Raw genomic sequence first — 21,207 nt, 5'->3', positions numbered from 1 at the left:
TAGAATCTAAAGATTTTTTTCTGTTATTAAATTTCTCATAATAATTATTAGTCACTATAATCAAAGGAAATGCATAGACAAGATTCTAAAACACCCCCAGCCTTTCTCTTTCTCCTCACCCCTTCCCCACCTCACCACCTTTCCTCTCAAATGGTGGTGCCATCAGCCCAACCAAATGTGGATCTGTCCACGTCTTTTCTCATGTTCACTGTATGTGAGGGTGGAAAACATGTCATTATTGCTCCGAGTGGCATTTCTCTAACAACTAGACCAGCGAGTGTCCTCAATTGTTCAGTCATGTCCAACTGTTTGTGACCCAGTGGACTGTAGCTGCCAGGCTCCTCTGTCCATGGATTTTTCCAGGCAAGAATACTGGAGTGGATTGCCATTTCCTACTCCAAGACCAATGAGACTGAGCAACATGTCATATATTCACCTTATATTTACTATCCTTTACTATAAATATTTTTATTTACTATCCATACAATCCTAGATTTAACTTAGCTATGATGTAGGGTTCTTCTGGATCCAACTTGCTCATGTATTATTTAGCATTTCTAACCTATATTCCTGATAGAAAGTCATTCTCAATAAAAATCAAACTATCATGAACTACAGGGCCATAAAAAGAAATATATCATTGCTCATGTTTTAGTAGCTATATTCCTGAGACAGGGATTCACTGTTGGTTAAATGTAAGTGCAATATTAAAATACTATTGTCTAAGTCATTTCAAATACTCCAACTATATTCCAAGTCCTATAACATTGGGTATACAAGAGTCTCTGGTAAATTACAAAGGATAAAAAAAAATTACTAAATTAAAAGATGTTTGCATACTAAGTCAGTTCAGTTGTGTCCGACTCTATGTGATCTTAAGGACTGCAGCCCGCCAGGCTCCTCTGTCTATGGGATTCTCCAGGCAAGAATACTGGAGTGGGTTGCCATGTCCTCCTCCAGGGGATATTCCTGACTCAGGGATTGAACGCACATCTCTTGAGTCTCCTGAATTGGCAGGCAGGTTCTTTACCACTAGCGCTACCTGGGAAGCCCAAATTAAAAGATAGTAAATACTAAATAAAATACATTACTTAGTATTAAAATCTAAACTACTAAACGTTAACAATAATTGCGTTGGCTCCTTTAGAATTTAAAAGGTTGTTACATGATGATTTCAGGGCCAAAGACTGACTCTTTAAATAGCACCCAAGAAAATCTGAAATGATCCTTTCTGCCTTATAGATTTCCAAGTAGGAACAAAGGCAATTCAAAATCTTCCACAGTCTTTAGAATAAGCACAAGATACGAAAGACAAGCATCCTTTTTAGTGTTTATGATAATTATGGTTCAATGCAATCGATGCATGTTAACTCCTAATGAATAACCCTTTTTATGGAGTACTCTAGTATATCTTATCATCCCTTTTTGGTATGTCTTCTATCTATTCAAAACTCTGTTCAGTATTAAAACAAATTAAGATAGTTAGAAGGAAGACACTGCACCGCTCTCTCAGAAATAAAAGCACTCAACTAGAAACCACTAAAAGTAATTATTAGCTTTGACAAGAGTTCGAAAAATACTTCTCACAGAACTGTGAAACACAGGGAATAAGGTAATGATCTGACAATTTTTGGCAATTTCTGACTTCCTTAATTCAGGTTTTATGGAAAACACCAAATAAACGAAAACAATTTGTAGAACTGAAGTATGGTTGTCACTGAAAACTCCTCTAAAAACACAGTAGCAAAATAATAAAAAGTGAATCTGACTTCACAAAATTCTATGGAAAACAGAAATAACAGACCTAAACTAGTTAGTGTCTATTCTGTCAGTTAGTAATGAGGCATTCTAAAACAAATCAAGATCAGTGATTTATGAAACTTACTTTGATTGGGCAAGAACGCCTATCACTTCTGCATATAAATCTGCAATAATATGCACATTCCCAGTGTTGGTTCCTGAATATCTAAAGCAACCAAAAAGAACAAACACATTATTTCATTAGATTTTTCTACAAACACTCTTTTGTAATAAATCTGAAAATTCCTTATCAGGGTGTTATATAAGTTTTCTCTGAAGATTCACTTGCAGAATGATAAAAACCACATGAATTTTCTCCTATCTCTACATTTTAATTTGCCAGGAAATTTAACCTGATTCTTAAAAATTCAATCAATGGTTTTAAGAATTATTTTTACAAAATCCTTTCCATAAGCATCTTGTGTGGATTAAAAAACATAAAGGCGTAACTACTTTGAACTCCAGTAACAAATAATTGAGGAAAATTCAAATTAACAGTCTAAGTCTAGACTGCAGATAAAAGTAACAATGCCGTAAGTATTTTACTTACCCTTCCTTATGTTTAAAGTGCTTAAAAGCTAAGTTTAGAACTTCATGAACTAAGGGATCAGGCACAGGATGAACAGGAATCTAAAAAAAAAAAAAAAAAATCAATTGTGTGCCAAATAGGTTATAAGTCTTTTATGAGTAGTCTCATCATTTCAACTAACCGAATTAATAACCAATTTTAACTTTCACGATATAATCTACTACTGTCAATCTTCCCCATTTCTAAGAATGTTATTGTTTTTCTCTAAGAATTTAGCTGAACGCCTACTTTGTTGTTGTTTAGTTGCTAAGTCATGTCCGACTCTTTGTGACCTGGTAGACTATAGCCCACCAGGCTCCTTTGTCTATAGGACTTTCTAGGCAAGAATACTAGAGTGGGTTGCCATGCCCTCCTCCAGGGGATCTTCCTGACTCAGGGATCGAACCCATGTCTCCTGCACCGGCAGGCGGATTCTTTACAACTGAGCCACTAGGGAAGCCCTCAACATCTACTTCAACAAGTTCTAAATTCAGGAATATTAGCTTCATAACCACAAACCCTTAAACTACAGACTATGCAGATGAAAAAACAGTCATTGTTGTACTATTTTCTCTATCAGAAACTTAAAAATGCACTCCTGGGTAACTCTCTGTGACACCTATAGGAAAGGAAGCTTTGATTGAGCCAGGTCCATATTCCGCATAGTCCGATATTCTACCATAATAATATCCAAAAGAAACTCCAACTTCAAACAATTTAAAATTAGTTATGGTTTTACTAGTATTAGAAATTTTTCATTTAAATGTTTGTTTTATTTAGTTCTTTAAAAATTACATGTTAGTTCCTAATATGGAAAACATATCAAAACATTAAAACCAGAAAGTAAAATCCCTGCCCCTCCCCACACATGTAATCACTACTGGTATATATCGGCTTGCAGGTTTTTTCCTACACTCACCCACCCACACACCTTATTTTTACTTAACGGAAAGATGCATCTTTCCCTGTCAGTACTGAGCACTCCTTACACTATTTAGCATCAATATAAAACTCTGTGCATATTATAATTTATTTAATGAGCTCCCTATTAATGAACATTTCATTCCAGATTTTCAATATATATGATGTTATACAATAAACATCTTACGTATTTGGCATTATTTACTTTTATAGTTCCATGGGAAAGAGTTCAAAAGGAGGAACTGATGAGTTAAAGGTTATCCAAGTCATCATTTATAGAGATTCTAGTTCTTTATATGTGGGGGTCTGTTTTTGACCTCTCTATTCTATCAATTAACTCACATCTATACTAAAATCATTCTTTCTTAATTATAAGAGCTTACTAATAGGTTCTGATGTCTGATACTGCAAGGCGTCCCTATTTTTCTTCTGAGACAGCTTGGCTATTGTTCTTTCCTATTCAATTTAGAGCCATCTTTTCTAGTTCCACAAAATTTGTCTGTTACAGATCAATTTGGGGTAACTATATTCTTATACATTTGCAAGAAACACCTTCCCACTTCTTTAAAGGCTTTCAGGAAAGTTTTACAATTTTCTGATTTTGCCTCTTGTTATTCTTAAGAAAATAAACATATGAAGAGATGCTTGCTTTCATCAGTAATAAGAATGAAAATACACAGTTGAGTTCAGTCGCTCAGTCGTGTCCAACTCTTTGCGACCCCATGGACTGCAGCACGCCAGGCCCCCCTGTCCATCACCAACTCCCAGAGTTTACTCAAACTCATGTCCATTGAGTCAGTGATGCCATCCAACCATCTCATCCTCTGTCGTCCCCTTCTCCTCCCGCCTTCAATCTTCCCCAGCATCAGGGTCTTTTCAAATGAGTTAGTTCTTCGCATCAGGTGGCCAAAGTAGTGGAGTTTCAGCTTCAGCGTCAGTCCTTCCAATGAATATTCAGGACTGATCTCCTTTAGGATGGACTGGTTGGATCTCCTTACAGTCCAAGGGACTCTCAAAGAGTCTTCTCCAACACCACAGTTCAAAAGCATCAATTCTTCACAACAAACTATGGAAAATTCTTAAAGAGACAGGAATACCAGATCACCTTGACCTGCCTCCAGAGAAATCTGTATGCAGGTCAAGAAGCAACACTTAGAACTGGACATGGAACAACAGACTGGTTCCAAATCGGGAAAGGAGTACGTCAAGGCTGTATATTGTCACCCTGCTTATTTAACTTATATGCAGAGTGCATCATGAGAAATGCTGGGCTGGATGAAGCACAAGCTGGCATCAAGACTGCCGGGAGAAATATCAATAACCTGAGATATGCAGATGACACCACCTTACAGCAGAAAGCAAAGAACTAAAAAGCCTCTTGATGAAAGTGAAAGAGGAGAGGGGAAAAGTTGGCTTAAAACTCAACATACAGAAAACTAAGATCATGGCATCCGGTCCCATCACTTCATGGCAAATAGATGGGGAAACAATGAAAACAGTGACAGACTTCATTTTGGGGGGCTCCAAAATCACTGCAGATGGTGAATGCAGCCATGAAATTAAAAGACACTTGCTCCTTGGAAGGAAAGTTATGACCAACCTAGACAGTTTATTAAAAAGCAGAGGCATTACTTTGCCAATAAAGGTCCGCTTAGTCAAGGCTATGGTTTTTCCAGGAGTCATGTATGGATGTGAGAGTTGAACTATAAAGAAAGAAAATACACAAGGTGTCATTTTACCCTTACTTGATGGGAAAAAAACTAAGTCTGACAACACCAAATTGTAGAAATAAGGTAAATGAATGAGGACTCACAAACATTGCCTGGACAAACTTTAAATGAATTTTTTACATAGCCTGCAACCTAGTGAAGAACGCAGTGTGTCAGCACAAAACGTGGCACCTGGGCATAAGGACGGTTTTAAGCTGAAGGCAACAGAGAAAGAACAGAGGAGGGAAAAGCACTCTGCTCCTCCTTCCTCCCTAAAAGCAGCCTCCTCTCTTCCTTTTCGCTAACCAAGAAGAGGACAAACCGCTGTCACCAGCAACACAAAGTATGCACAGAGATGGAGCTGCACAAAGAAGCCCACTGAACAGTCCTTATTTTCCGTCGGTTTCCCCCATGTATTCACCTCCCCAGGATTTACCACCTCTGGCAGCCCGAACTCTTTCCCTTGTCTTGTCACTTCTCCACAATGTACTGTTCTTTGCTAAAACAGGTTCTCAGGTTCAACCACTCTTTGAGTCTTCCTTCTTTTCTGTGAAGGCCTTGAGATGTTAAGTAGTAAACCTTTTCTTCCACTAAGCTTACTTCTGTCAGTTTAATCTGTAGGCCCCAGTTACTAAACTAAACTAAGGATGTTTAGCTACATACTTCATACATTAATCTTAGTAACATAATATTGAATGAAAAAAGTAAGTCCCAGAGGAAAGAAAAGTATAATACAGCTTTTTAGAAAGTTCAAAAATAAGAAAACTTTAATATATTATTTAGACATACATGAAAACATGCTTTAAGAGTTAAGGGAATAATTAACATAAAAATCAGTATGATAGTAAGGAAGTAGCCAGGGAGTGGAATAGGAGCTTTACATAATTAGGATTAAAATTTTAGGTAATAGTCAAATTCTCAGTCTTAGGTGGTAGGCTCATAAGCAACGTTACACTGTAAATAAACAAAAACACAGGCAGTCATGTAGAGATCAACGACAAAAGTGTGTCTTGAACCAAGGTTATGATTTATCCAATCTGTGCATCTCAGGATTCAACTAAAACCAAACTCATAGGAATTCTTTACATTTGCTTAAAATTTTACCAGCTGAGCTACCGGGGAAGCCCTAAAATTGTTAACAATGTAGTTTATAAAACACCTCATCAATAAGATGAAATTGTAATAAACATGTTAAATATAACCAAGAAAGTTACAAACTAGACCGGGGATAATACAAAGGATTATAACTGCTCAGAGATGATCACAATGCTTCTCGGGGATTAGATGAAGAAGAGATTTATATTTAAAATGAAGATAATTTATTTCTTACAAAGACTAACCAGGTACTTATCAGGAGGAGGCTGAATTTCAGCCTTAATAATGATCAGGAACTAGTTCAAAAGTGGCGAATACAAGACAAACATTAGATAAGAATAAAGATAATTAAATTACAATGAGGGGCAAGAGATCCAATAAGGAACTATTAGTTTACATTTACTCACTTTAATGAGAAAGTGACCAAATTCACACCACAGGAAGGAGAGCCCTGGGATTTTTTTTTTTTTAATTGGAATATAATTGCTTTACAATGTTGTGTTAGTTTCCACTGTACAACAAAGTGAATCAGTTATATGTATACATATGTCCCCTTCCTACTGGCTCAGATGGTAATGAATCTGCCTACAATGCAAGGGACCTCGGTTTGATCCCTGGATCAGAAAGATCCTCTGGAAAAGGGAATGGCAACCCACCCCACTATTCTTGCCTGGAGAATCCCATGGACAGAGGTGCCTGGTAGCTATAGTCCATGGGGTCACAAAATTTGGATACAACTGAGCGACCAACACTTTCACTTCCTCTTGAGCAGTCCTCCCACTGTCCCGACACCCTGACCCTCTAGGTCGTCAGGAAGCACCACGCTCCATCCCCTGCGCTATACAGCGGTTCCCACTGGCTACCTATTCCAGGCATGCTGGTGTATAAATGTCGGGGTCCCTCTCTCCACTCACCCTGCAGGACCAGGATGTGTGAGACGGTGCCTCAAGCAGAGGCAGGCACACAGCTGACACGGCCCTCGAAGGCTCGTGGTGAACCCTGACTCCAGGACCAACGGCCACAGCCACAGCCTGGCCAAGTGGCTCGGTATTTACTGCTGACCATAAGAAATCAGAAGGAACATTCATCTGAAATTTCCTGGCGATGGGTACTGTCCTAAAAGCCTGAACTTGAAATTCAATTAGAAGAAAATGTACTCTGAGGGACACCCCCATGCTATCCATCATACAAGGGCTGAGTAACCAGCTGTGAACAAAATTTTTCAAGGTCTCAGATAACCTTTTAAAAAGAACCTGACCTTACAAGAAAGAAATGAAGTTTATGCATCAGTTTGTAGAAGCTGAGATTTTTAAATGCCATGCTATTAACTGTGCGTGACTGCCTGCTAAGTTGCTTCAACCATGTCTGACTGTGCGAACCTATAGACCGGTGCCCGCCAGGCTCCTCTGTCCATGGGGTTCTCCAGGTAAGAATACTGGAGTGGGTTGTGATGCCCTCCTCCAGGGGATCTTCCCAACCCAAGGATTGAATGAGCCTCTCTTACATCTAACCTGCATTGGCAGACGGGTTCTTTTTTTTTTTTTTTTGGTTCACTTATGTATTTATGAATGGAAAAGATTTATAATGCAAATTCACTGATTAAAAAACTTAGGTACAAATTACAACATTACAGGTAACCCTTTGTTTTTGTTTCACGTGGAGAACTTAGAGACTCAGTTCGTTTCAAGAGACCTAAGTACGAGTACTCCAACTAGTATTACACAAATTGGAAGCATCTTGGATTTTTTAAAAGTATATTTCAATACATAAATTTGTATGCATGCTTTAAACAAACAGTATATTTCAAGAATGAGCGCGTCTACACAAAAAGTATGACCAGCACCAGCGTTTAAGTTTCTGATTTTCAGCATTAGTCTGACAGAGCGTTAGTGACCGTGCTGCACTGACACGTGATGGCGCGATCTGAGTCACCATCTGTCAGGCAGATCCCACACCCCCAGAGCGTTTAGGCTGGTCATCAGGTTAACAATGCATAAGGAAGGACGTGAGCACAGTCCGTGACAGGCAGCCTCGTGCAGAATGCTGTTCAGCAATCCGCAAACTGCCTCAGAGATTTATGCTTACAGGTAGACATTCAATTATACCAATAAAACAGCATGTTCTGAAAATATGGGCACATTTTAAAACATTTTAAGACAATTCTGTTAACCATAATAGTCCCACAGTATGACTGAGTGATAATAAGAACCTACTTTAAAAGCAAAAATTTAATCAGTATAGTGCATGATTGACTCCACATAGTTTCCTGGGAACAGACCAGTCACTCGATTGCAGACTCCTTCATACCAGCCATCGTCGTTTTTCTTTATTACATAGATGATTGCACCCTCCATAAATGACAGCTCATCATCCTTGTCTTTTGTATAATCGTATATTGCCACAACTTTCTCAATTTAATTCTTGGGGGCCCAAGCAGGATCCCCATCTGCGTATGGGTCGTTATACTGAACTACCGCGGCCTCCTCATCTTCATAATCCACTGGTGGTGGAGGTGGCGGAGGTGGCGAGTCGTCAAACAAGGGGATGTCATCTGGTGGAGGTGGTGGAGGTGGAGTTGGACTATCAGCAACTGGCCCAATGGTGGGTGGCGAGGGTGTAGGCACGGCGATGGGGATGCCAATACTGCTGCTGCCACTGTTCTCTCGGCTGCCGCTTCCTCCACTGCTTCCACTGTGTGTCCTCGGTCTCTGATTTAAAGAAGCCGTCCTGCCTGGACTATGCTGACTTCCCAGCCTCGCAGGGCTTGTCATGTAGTCATTAGGAACTGTTGGAGGTTTAACAGGCTCAAGGGTTTTGTAAGGAGTATTTCGTCCCAGCGTTCCCCGGCCTGACATGGGAGGACTCGGTGGTTTCTGAGTAGGAGGATTTGTTCTCGACAGTGTGCCAGTTCTTGCAGGCTGGTTATTTCCATGCTTGACACCGTGGCCCACATCATCCAGAACCGTATAGTCAATAGGTTTCCGAATATACCTTACAGGTCGCTCCATGTTCGCAGGTGCTATTATTTTGTGAGTTCTTGATGTATTCTTATTTGTCGTCAAAATACCAATCTCTCTTCGAGCCACTTTCTCTTTATGAATGTCCACAGTCTGTGAGATGTGATTGATGGAGGACTCCATTCTCCGGAGCTGAGAGGCCTGGATGTCCAGCAGTTGGAGCACATTGTTAGCCAACGTATTTATCTGATAAGCGACACTAGCTAGGGATTGGGTTGTATAGGCTTTGGTCTCTTCTAAAGCTTTTCTCTTGTCTGTAGCCTGTATGTAGTTGTTTTCACAGTAGTCCGCTACTCGGGTCAGGTTCTGGTAACTCTCAATCAGCGCCCTCTTGCCGGACGGGATTTCCTCCTCTAGTAACATCTGCAGCTCTGCCATTTTCCACCCCTCCGCATCGCTTCCTCTCGCGTTAAAGAGACAGAGGCAACAGCAAGGTCCGCGGCGGCTCCGAGCACCTCACAGCCCGGATACAAACCGCCTGCCCGCCCTCCCGCCTGGTATTGTGGGGAGACGGGTTCTTTATCACTGCTGCTAGCCCATAATAATAACAGACCAGGACCTAAATGTATTCTACATAGTAAAGTCAGAGAGCTCAGCCTCCAAAACAGTCTTAGCCTTTCTCTCCCATTGGTAAACTGAAAGTATAAACCCAAAATTCCTCTTGCAATTAGGGATACTTTAAGTAGGAATTTTATGACTGACTGCCTAATTATAAGAAGCTTTCCAATCTTTTATAGGCAGACACATCCCACCATTATAGAAGCATAATGTTAATAATCACATCTCACTGATACAGGAATTTTGGAATATTGGCTGGGCCATTAAGTACGATCTTGGCATGGCAATGTTTTATGTGCTATCTTGAGTACCTCTTCTTAGGGCTACACTATTCATCTCATGTTAACAACTTATTGATCAGAGACATGCTAATACTCACTTATATAATCAAACTGCAGACCACAGGAGTTTGCTTCTGCAAAAATCCCCCAGTCAATAACGAAACAAGAAACTAAAACCAGTAACTCCAAAATGCTCCCTTAAGTTCACACCAAGCTGCTCAACTTATTATAAATAAATTATAATCAAATCATTATATAATATTGTAAAATATTTTCTTCATTAGAGTGATAAAAAATGTCTTTCTACACTTTTTATCACTCTAATGACGAAAAGCTGAGCTTTTCTATTCACTAGTTATATAACCTGGAGGAAGTTTCCACTTTTTTACCTGTGAAAATTGCAGATAATAGATTAGAACCCATAATTACCAGACCAGAGATAAAAAACAGAGAATGCATTACAATAGGAGATTGATTTTTGTCCTTGAACTTTTTCTATCCTTCTCTAAAAAGGACTAGGACAAAATTCTTACCTCCTAGGAAGGTAGGGCAGATGAGGGAACTAGAACATAGGATGGAGACACTGAGGACAAGGCCTCATAGGAAAAAATGGCAGTAATCCAGAGTTCATTAGGAAGCAGGGAGGCAGATGTTTTCTCCTAGCCTGATCTTCCCCAGACTGGGCCAAACAAAATATGCCCGAAGGTAACTAAAAGGTTACTGAAGTCTCTGCTACTGTCCTCTACGTCCCAATTGTTGTTGTTCAGTTACTAAGTCATCTCTGACTCATTGCGAACCCATGGACTGCAGCATGCTAGGCTTCCCTGTCCCGTAGTATCTTCTGGAGTTTGCTCAGATTCATGTCCATTAAGTTGATGATGCTATCTAACCATCTTATCCTCTGCCGCCCTCGTCTCTTTTTGCCATCAGTCTTTCCCAGCACCAGGGTCTTTTCTAATGAGTCAGCTCTTCGCATCAGGTGGCCAAAGTTTTGGAGCTTCAGCTTCAGCTTTGGTCTTTCTAATGAATATTCAGGGTTGATTTCCTTTTGATTAGTTTGATCTCCTTGGGAATCTCAAGAGTCTTCTCCAACACCACAGTTCAAAAGCATCAATTCTTCCTTAATCAGCCTTCTTTATGGTCCAGCTCTCACATGTGTACATGATTACTGGAAAAACCACAGCTTTGACTATATGGACCTTTGTCAACAAAGTGATGGCTCTGCTTTTTAATATGCTGTCTAGGTTGGTCATAGCTTTCCTTCCAAGGAGCAAGTGTCTTTTAATTTCATGGCTGCAGTCATTGTCTGCAGTGATTTTGCAGTCCAAGAAAAAAAAATCTGTCACTGTTTCCACTTTTCCCTTTCTATTTGCCATGAAGTGATGGGACTGGATGCCATGATCTTAGTTTTTTGAATGGTGAGTCTTAAACCAGTTTTTTCACTATCTTCTTTCACCCTCAAGAGGTTCTTTAGTTATTCTTCATTTTCTGCCATTAAGTCCCAGTAAGCCCTCTGATTAACCCATCGATGGTTAAAACAAAGTAGATATCTACCACTAGGTGATGCCAACCTGTATTAGGGAATAGGCTGTATATGGATCAAGCAGCCTGACTCCCAGAACTTCCGGTGACACTCACAGCGCTAATCACACAGGCTGGCCCCAGACACATCAGTGACCTTGCAATAATGTGACACTATATTTGCCATAAATAAAATTTTCTGTGCCCCACTCACTGTGCTGTGCTATGGTTTTACCGTAATGACTTCCTCACAGGGATGTCTAGTCTGCTCTAGGCCAGAGACGTGAAACACAAGCTAACTTATACCCATACTTTCTCCCATGTAGTCTTTACTGGCTCCAACTATGCCACAAGTCTAACAATGAAAGCTCGGGACACTATTTACCCATGTTGCGTGCTCTCTATTACTATCTTAATACTGAACTACCAACACTTTTCAAGTGTCTGTGTGCTGAGTTTTTACCAGGCATTTTATATACATTATTGATGACACTTACAGCAACCTTACATGGTAGTATTTGCCCCCTGTTTTGCAGATGAGAGGACTGAAATTTAAGTTGGAGCATACTTCTCTAAAATATACTGTGTGCCCAGCTTCTGATCTATGAAAATACATTTAATAAATGGAACAAATAAGGAAAAAAGCTTTCAGTTTTATCATATTGTAGCTAGAAAAGAGACAGAGAAACAGAAGTGAGAGAAGAAACATTATCTCAGTTTTAATTTTTAGAAGAAAAAAAGCACACTCTCTAAAAATTTTAAGAATGGACACTATTAGAATGCTCAGACATTCTTGAAATTCCTACTTATCCCCCTTACTTACAATAACAAAAACAACAAAAATTCCCAAACTGAATCTCCAAAAAGGGGTGGGGTGGGGTGGAATCCTATTTCAGTTTATAGAAAAATGTTCTAGTTCATGGAGTAATAAATAGTCTCATCTGTAGTATCAAGAATTTTTCAAATCTTGTCATTTGCATGACTAGAAGCAGCTCAAATTCTACTTGAACATTCAAGCAGGATATATCAAGTGGACTCTAAAGAATACTCAAGTATTCCAAAGCTATTCCTTAAATCTAATGCTTTTAGCGCATCGTTAAAGTGGAAAACCACAAAACCAGGTAAGGTACATATACCTCACAGTCAGCAAGTTTCATTCATTATGTAAATAACCAGTCCTCAATGAAAAAGAGAGTAAATAAACCCATGACTCAGCAAGATCACAAATAACATCATAACATTCAGGGCTGCTCACTAACATCTAAAATGGCAACGTCAAATCTGAAAATCCTAAGGATCTACCTCTCCACCTTCTGATGCTTCATAATAAGGACAAGACTAAGCCAAAAACTTGAAGTGGCTCATAGGCCTGGTTTCCTAATCTTGTCTGTTTCAAAGAACAAATGTATGGCTAAAATTCAATATGAAAAAAAATTACCTCAAACATTCTAAATGCTATGGCGTTGTTTAAATATGCTTTTTATCAAGGATTCTAAAGCCTCTGGTACTAACATTCTAACATTTGTAGTCGGCCATGACCCCAAAATTATTCTTCTGACTTTCCTGAAAAAATAAAATTAGTCCTTTATCATCTTGATTTAATTTTGTTCCCAGTGTTTTAAATCACACTGATTTAACCAGATATTTTCCCATTACATTTACATAATCTCAATCCTTTGTCTAACTTATGATTTAAACTTTAATTTTATAAGATGCTGGCCATTTCACCTAATTTTATATCACTGATTTTACCAGTAAGAATAGTTTTATTTAAAAAGAGAAAAAGCTTTATAATCTTCAGCAAATCATTGTAACTAAAAACATTTATCTATAAGATAAAAACAACAGATAGCATTTATTAGACACTTCCCATGTTCATATTATCATATCTAATTATTATATTTAATTCTCATGATTCTTTTATAGAGGAGGAAAGAAACTGTTAGGGGAAGCACACTGACTGAAACCGCCCACCCTGGCCAGGCACCATAGTAACCATTTGCATGAGTTGTTTTATGACAGGAGATCCTGATAAGGAATACGGAACTAATAAGCCACCACCAACCGGAAGAGTTCGGGAAAGGTCAAAAGGAAACACCGCGTGTCTCTCCACTTCCCAGAATCCCTCTTGCTAGCATCCATCTTGGCTGAGCGATGCGCGCGCCACCAGGAAAGACTCTGAATTAGAATGACTGACCAAACACCACCCGGAAACGAATCCCATCACCACGAAACCCAAGACTGAGAGCCATGCGGCAGAGCAGTTCTCCTGGGTTCCCTTACCTACTGCTCTCCACCCGGGTGCCCTTTCCCAATAAAATCTCTTGCTTTGTCAGCATGTGTCTCCTCGGACAATTCATTTCCGAGTGTTAGACAAGAGCCCAGTTTCGGGCCCTGGAAGGGGTCCCCCTTCCTGCAACAAAATCAGTGAGTAATAACTTGTCCAAGTTACACAGCAAGTAAATGACACAGCTGGGATTAAAAAACATTCCCAAAGTTTATCAGAAAGATCAGGTGGTATAAGGGACACAGAGCTCTTTGTGTATTGTGGAGAGTTCTAAATATATGATCATGACACATCATAACGTGTGATAAGGACATGACAAATTAATAAACAAATAATTTGTAATATATGAGATCAAGCACTAATCCACAACCAATATGTACTCCCCTTTTAAGACTGACCCAACCATGTATCGATATTTCATTACACTCCAGGTTACCCTTGGAGCCATCCATCTCATCAAAATAAAACTGAATCACATTTTAATACATGTATATTATGTGGGACAAAAGTAACAATCGTATTAAATTCAAAATATACTACCATTGATTATTCTCTGCATCTATTAAACCCTACATCATTTTGACATGGAAAAAAATTGGGTTCGTTTGTCATGATAGTTCAGAAAGTTCTATTGATTTTTACTTCATTTTCTGTAGTTGCAGTTATTTTGAAGAAGCTAAAAAGACTTGCCTTTTACTGGGAAAGAGAAAACCTATATAGGATTTTAAATAACGAACATCAAAAAGAGACTTGCTCCTTGGGAGGAAAGCTATGACAAACCTAGACGGCATATTAAAAAGCAGAGACATTACTTTGTCAACAAAGTTCCGTCTAGTCAAAGGTATGGCTTTTCCAGTAGTCGTGTATGGATGTGAGAGTTGGACCATAAAGAAAGCTGAGCGCCAAAGAGTTGATGCTTTTGAACTATAGTGTTGGAGAAGACTCTTGAGAGTCCCTTGGACTGCAAGGAGATCCAACCAGTTCATCCTAAAGGAAATGAGTCCTGAATGTTCATTGGAAGGACTGATGCTGAACTGACTCATTGGAAAAGACCCTGATGCTCGCAAAGACTGAAGGCAGGAGAAGGGGTCCACAGAGGACAAGATAGTTGGATGGTATCACTGACACAATGGCCATGAATCTGAACAAGCTCCGGGAGTCGGTGGTGGTGGAGAGGGAAGCCTGGAGTGCTGCACAGTCCATGGGGTCGCAAAGAGTCGGACGTGACTGAGTGACTGAACTGAACACATGCTTTTGGTATGTATTTTATTTTGGTATATATTTCTTTGATGAGTGCATTTGAATGAAAATATGAGGATAATGGTAAAAGAGAAAAAGGGTATAAATGTTGTTGTACAAAAGAAAATAACATAACACTGTAAAGAAATTATACTCCAATTAAAAACTAAATTAAAGTAATTAGCCTTCAACTAATAAAAATAAATGAAAAAAATAAAATAAAATAAAAAATTTAAAAAAAAAAAGAAATGTTAAGTAGAAAAGGAACTGTAGGTTAGAAGAGTATGATAAAAGAACCAAAAACAAGGATGAGCTATGAGAGCACTGTATTTCCCCTTTTTACACTTTGAGTCCATGTGAACCATGGATATGAAAGGATTTTGTGCAGAGTACTCGAAAAATGGGCGTGAAAGGATTTTCTTAGGTTTATAGACCTCGATTTTTTTTTTTTATCCTACTAGAAGAGTTATCTGGACTATTAGATTTTTTAAAGGAGCAAGAGGCAAAGGAAGATCAAGACAAAGACAATGGGGAAGGGTAAAAGGACAGTTGAGAAGGAAAGGTAAGGGGAGAAAGGAAACCTTCCAAGGGTTTGTCTGTGCACTGACGTTCTGAAGGCCAGTTCTGAAGGCAGGTAACTTTCAGATGAGAAGAGAGGCCAGCTGCTAACTGGAAGACCATCACAGCAAACAAAGGAGAAAAGGCATACAAGAGCCGGATCACGGAGCGGCCTGAAAGTCAGTGCATGGAGTCTGCGATTTCTTTTGCTGGGAGAAGAAATTCCTCCATCATTTAACTAAGAAATTCAAATACTGATGACTAAACTCCTCACAAGATCTACATTTAGCATGAGATCAGCCTTGATGAGGCTTCCCAGGTGGAGCTAGCGGTAAAGAATATGCCTCCCAATCCAGGAGACATAAGAGACTTGGGTTCGATCCCTGGCTCGGGAAGATCCCCTGGAGGAGTGCATGACAACCCACTCCAGTATTCTTGCCTGGGGAATCCCATGCACAGAAGAGTCTGGCGGGCTATGGTCCAAGGGGTCACAAAGAGTCGGACACAACTAAAGTGACTTAATATGCATGTAATCTTGAACGCAAAGCCCAAGTCTGTTCATGGTATCATACTTCTGGCCCCCAGCTCCTTCTATATCTCTACTGACTTCAGCCCTAGGATCCAGCTAAACTGAGAGATCACAGAAAGCAAATCTGGCTTTCAGAAAGCACAACTTTCAGAGGAAACTTCTTTCCCACATTGACTAAATAAATCTTTATGAAAGGTACAAATTAAAGTGATTTTACCTTTGATTAATTTCACATATTTCACATATTCAAAGTCATTTATTTTAAACAAAATAAAAAATAAGAAAAATTTATTTTTATCTGTGGGTTTCAGATATTCAGATTTCAATATTTTTTCACATACATTGTAAAAACAAAGGCAAAGTACACATGATTACATAATTCAAATATTTTTATATTGGTAATGTCAAGAAAAGACTATCAAATCAATTAACTTTTTATATCTTATACTTGCTTTTTCATGTCATATTAGGTATTCTACTCCATTTTATACAACAAAAGCAAAACTCCCTGTCCAAACATGTCATATGCAAAATATGATTTTTTTTCTTTAGGTGACCTGATTTTTTCCGTTTCCAAAACATTACAGCATGCATGGCTGGAAATACATGGATCATCTTTGAATGCTGTATAAGTTTTTAAAGACTACAAACCATGGAAAACATGCTTTCACATCAGTACAGGCGCTTGTACTGATCGTGAATAGTGAAAACATGTATGACATGATAGCTGACACTAAGTTACACACTTGTATCTTCACTGTCTCTGTCACTGGGACCCTGAGCTCAGGAGAGCAGTACTTAGAACAGCGCCACCCAGCGGCAGTCACCCCAGCACTTACTGAATGAATGAAAGTGAGAGAGAAAGTCATGTCCATCTCTTGGCAACCCCGTGGGCTGTAGTCCGTGGAATTCTCCAGGCCAGAGTACTAGAGTTGGTAGCCTTTCCCTTCTCCAGGGCATCTTCCCAACCCAGGGATCAAATCTGGGTCTCCCACACTGCAGGCGGACTCTCTACCAGCTGAGCCACCAGGGAAGCCCAAGAATACTGGAGTGGGCAGCCTATCCCTTCTCCAGCGGATCTTCTCCACCCAGGAATCGAACTGGGGGCTCCTGCTTTGCAGGCACATTCTTTACCAACTGAGCTACCAGGGAACCCCGTTGAATGAACTAACATAAATAATTCATTATGCTGAAAATCATTTGCACTTGACAGTTCAGATCACCCCTCAGTGATCTGATCACTGCTCAGATTGTTGAGCAGTGGGCTCAACAATCACTGCACAATTATTACATGTTGAAATGCAGGCTTGAGGGCTAGGAAGAGAATTTCTTTAAAAGTGGAGGCAAAAAGGAACTGAAGTAGGTACATGACAGGTGGCCTATAGTGACAGTTAGAAGCCCATATTTTTTTTCCCATTTATTTTTATTCGTTGGAGGCTAATTACTTTACAATATTGTAGTGTTTTTTGCCATACATTGACATGAATCAGCCATGGAGTTACATGTGTTCCCCATCCCGATCTCCCCTCCCGCCTCCCTCTCCATCCCATCCCCCTGGGTCTTCCCAGTGCACCAGCCCTGAGCGTCCGTCTCATGCATCCAACCTGGGCTGGAGATCTGTTTCACCCTTGATAGTATACTTGTTTCAATGCTGTTCTCTCTGAACATCCCACCCTCACTTCTCCCACAAAGTCTAAAAGTCTGTTCTGTACATCTGTGTCTCTTTTTCTGTTTTGCATATAGGGTTATCGTTACCATCTTTTTAAATTCCATATATATGTGTTAGTATACTGTAATGGTCTTTATCTTTCTGGCTTACTTCACTCTGTATAATGGGCTCCAGTTTCATCCATCTCATTAGAACTGATTCAAATGAATTCTTTTTAATGGCTGAGTAATATTCCATGGTGTATATGTACCACAGCTTCCTTATCCATTCGTCTGCTGATGGGCATCTCGGTTGCTTCCATGTCCTGGCTATTGTAAACAGTGCTGCCATGAACATTGGGGTGCACGTGTCTCTTTCAGATCTGGTTTCCTTGGTGTGTATGCCCAGGAGTGGGACTGCTGGGTCATATGGCAGTTCTATTTCCAGTTTTTTAAGGAATCTCCACACTGTTCTCCATAGTGGCTGTACTAGTTTGCATTCCCACCAACAGTGTAAGAGGGTTCCCTTTTCTCCACACCCTCACTCTGGCATTTATTGCTTGTAGACTTTTGGATAGCAGCCATTCTGACTGGCGTGTAATGGTACCTCATTGAGGGTTTGATTTGCATTTCTCTGATAATGAGTGGTGTTGAGCATCTTTTCATGTGTTTGTTAGCCATCTGTTTGTCTTCTTTGGAGAAATGTCTGTTTAGATCTTTGGCCCATTTTTTGATTGGGTCATTTATTTTTCTGGAATTGAGCTGCAGGAGTTGCTTGTGTATTTTTGAGACTAATCCTCTGTCTGTTTCTTCATTTGCTATTATTTTCTCCCATTCTGAAAGCTGTCTTTTCACCTTGATTATAGTTTCCTTTGTTGTGCAAAAGCTTTTAAGTTTCATTAGGTCCCATTTGTTTATTTTTGCTTTTATTTCCAATATTCTGGGAGGTGGGTCATAGAGGATCCTGCTGTGATTTATGTCGGAGAGTGTTTTGCCTATGTTCTCCTCTAGGAGTTTTATAATTTCTGGTCTTACATTTGGATCTTTAATCCATTTTGAGTTTATTTTTGTGTAAAAGCCCATATTTAACACAGTTTCTATTCAGCTCCATTTCACTAACATGATTTCATGTCTTAGATGGCAAACAAAGGTAGAAAGAATGGGGAGAGACAGGTACATGACATGCAACCATCAGGCACCCAATTACATTACAGGAAGTGTGTCTCTGTGAGCCAGAATTTTACATGTAACACCCTACATTAGGTAACTGAAACATGAAAGAAAATCAGCAAAAAAATAAGAAATACAGACTGCAGAAACCAAAGAGCTTACCTGCTTTAGAACTTCAACTAAAACTAGACAAAAAATGAAATCTACTGCTAAGTCTCTCCTTTCAAGAAGATAGTCTCTTTCACGTTGCTGTTCATCCCTGAAACAAGAATCGCAAATTAGGATTGCATTATGAAAAGAGCTCTTGGTTAGTATTTCATGTTATTTACTGAATTCCTAGTACATATGGTGTTTCATGGCAACTGTTAAAAGTTTTTGTAATTGTGTTCTCATTTTGTACATTAGGAACTTACATGCAAATCTCACTACTACATCTGTCAGAAATTAAACCTAATCTAAAAGAATTAGAGGGACTTTCTGGTGGTTCAGTGGTTAGGACTCTGTGCTTCCAGTGCAGGGGGGTATGGGTGCAATTCCCGGACAGGGAACTAGGATCCCACATTGCCAAGTGGTGCGGCCAAATAATTGAATAGAATTTATCCCCTACTGTTGTGTGAAAATTGTATAAATCTTAATTATGTTGAACAGGTTCACAGAGCTTTTTATGCCTACTATATCCTTCTACTTCTCTGTATATTCATCCTGCTAATTTTTAGAGTTTGATATTGAAACTTCAACTAAAAATCTTATCTACTTCAAAAAATCATTTTAATATATAATGGAACGATATGTAACCTTGTTCTGTATTTTCCAAGTCTCCTGTAAATGTGTTATCATATGTTCATAATTTTAAAAAAATAAAAAACATACAAATGGAAATTTTTAAATAAATAAAACCATATTTTAAAATAAAAAATAAAAGAACAAGAGGAAGAAAAATATGAAAATACAGTGCCAGGTCATCTTTTCACAAATCTAAGTTGGGAAATCACAAGTGGCATCTGCTGAAGTCTAATTCTAAACCATGGGCCATCATCTGAACACAAACAGATGTTTTACTTAAATCCATGATCTCCCTGGGAAATTTGAAGAAAGAAAACACAAGTTCAAGGATTTAACTCCATGAAGAGTCTCAACCATAAGAATATAAGGTTTGAGCAGTCTTTCAATATCACAATTGTTTCCCTTCACAAACCACATGAACAGGACTTTCTTTGAATGTTATTTTAACTTTGCGGATGACTGCTAAAGCTCCTCACTGCACTGCTGAGACAGCGCTCCTGACATGCATTTCGGCAGGACCAGCTCCAGTAGGGACTCCTGAAGGGCAGCACCTACTTCCACTGACACCTTCACCTGATTCACAGTTCAAGTGTGAACCATCTTTTCCCTCTGTTACCAGTTTGTAACAGAAGTAACCAAACAGTAACAATCGTCAGCTGGTAACACTGTAGCCTCTTCACTGGAAGTACTTCAAGCCTAGACAGAAAAGTAAAGAAATGCACCACTCACCCCTTAGATTTTGTGCTGGACCGAGGCCTATACTCGTAAGACTCGTCTTCAGCTCCGTTCTGGCGTCTGTACCAGTCAAACAAGGTGCGGAGTAAGGAAGGGAGACAGTGCTCTGCTACGGAGCTCATAGAGCTTATCAACTGAAAACACAAGATGTGGCCAAAGATGAAATAAAGACACCAAAGCGCCACACTTCTAACTCTGCTCCCGTCACTTAGAAATGAGCCACAATTCTAGAATAAACTAACACGAAACATAGTAATTCAAGACCAATACTTGTGTTTCAAAATAAAAATAAGGGCTGGGAGTCTAGACAAGTAATGAAGTATAGTGAGTTACATTTCACTGACTATTAAAATTTACCCAAATCCATGCAGTTTAGTTCAGTGGCTTTCCACCCTTCTCCTGCCTCCATATGCTACACGTGTAAAAACATGACTGTCAGTAACATCCCTGATTATACTCATGACACCTCTGGGTGAACTGTTAAACACAACATGAAACAATCACATCCACTTCCTTTCCCTGGCCAGTTCCTCTCTACTCATGTGAATGAAATATTCTAAAATGTTACCACTAGAAGGGATAAAGAGATGCAGAGACAGAGAAGACCACCCCACATTAGAACTATGGGAAAAGCTCCACTTTATTCTCTGTTGCTATAACATGGAACAGAGAATTATAATCACACAATTTGTGATACTCACAAATAAACATATTAGAAATGTGTTATATACATGCTTTTCAAGCTTAGAATATATAAATGGACAGCATAAACATAAATGGAGTGGGATG

General features: G+C 39.3%; 2 protein-coding genes across 10 annotated transcripts in view; both read right to left on the bottom strand.

Moving 5' to 3' along the window:
- Positions 1-21,207, bottom strand: part of FRYL (FRY like transcription coactivator) — a 253,065-nt gene that overhangs the window by 108,076 nt on the left and 123,782 nt on the right. For all 9 annotated transcript variants that reach the window (XM_043906825.1, XM_043906824.1, XM_043906827.1 and 6 more), the window contains 4 exons: positions 20,413-20,552; positions 19,063-19,159; positions 2,351-2,430; positions 1,886-1,966 (listed from right to left, as the gene is read on the bottom strand). In XM_043906825.1, the coding sequence (XP_043762760.1) occupies positions 1,886-1,966; positions 2,351-2,430; positions 19,063-19,159; positions 20,413-20,552 (398 nt within the window). The remainder of the gene's footprint in view (positions 1-1,885; positions 1,967-2,350; positions 2,431-19,062; positions 19,160-20,412; positions 20,553-21,207) is intronic.
- LOC122696606 (abl interactor 1-like) lies at positions 7,831-9,611 on the bottom strand. The gene has a single exon (XM_043906832.1). The coding sequence runs from the start codon at positions 9,486-9,488 to the stop codon at positions 8,508-8,510; it is 981 nt and encodes a 326-aa protein (XP_043762767.1). The 5' UTR covers positions 9,489-9,611; the 3' UTR covers positions 7,831-8,507.

This window comes from Cervus elaphus, chromosome 6, assembly GCF_910594005.1.
Source record: "Cervus elaphus chromosome 6, mCerEla1.1, whole genome shotgun sequence".
Taxonomy (NCBI): domain Eukaryota; kingdom Metazoa; phylum Chordata; class Mammalia; order Artiodactyla; family Cervidae; genus Cervus; species Cervus elaphus.
The sequence above is the reverse complement of the archived record's forward strand: the minus strand, read 5'-3'. Positions and strand labels throughout refer to the sequence as shown.

Coding starts and splice junctions, on each gene's coding strand:
- LOC122696606 (XM_043906832.1), bottom strand. CDS start 9,488: ATGGCAGAGCTGCAGATGTTACTAGAGGAGGAAATCCCGTCCGGCAAG.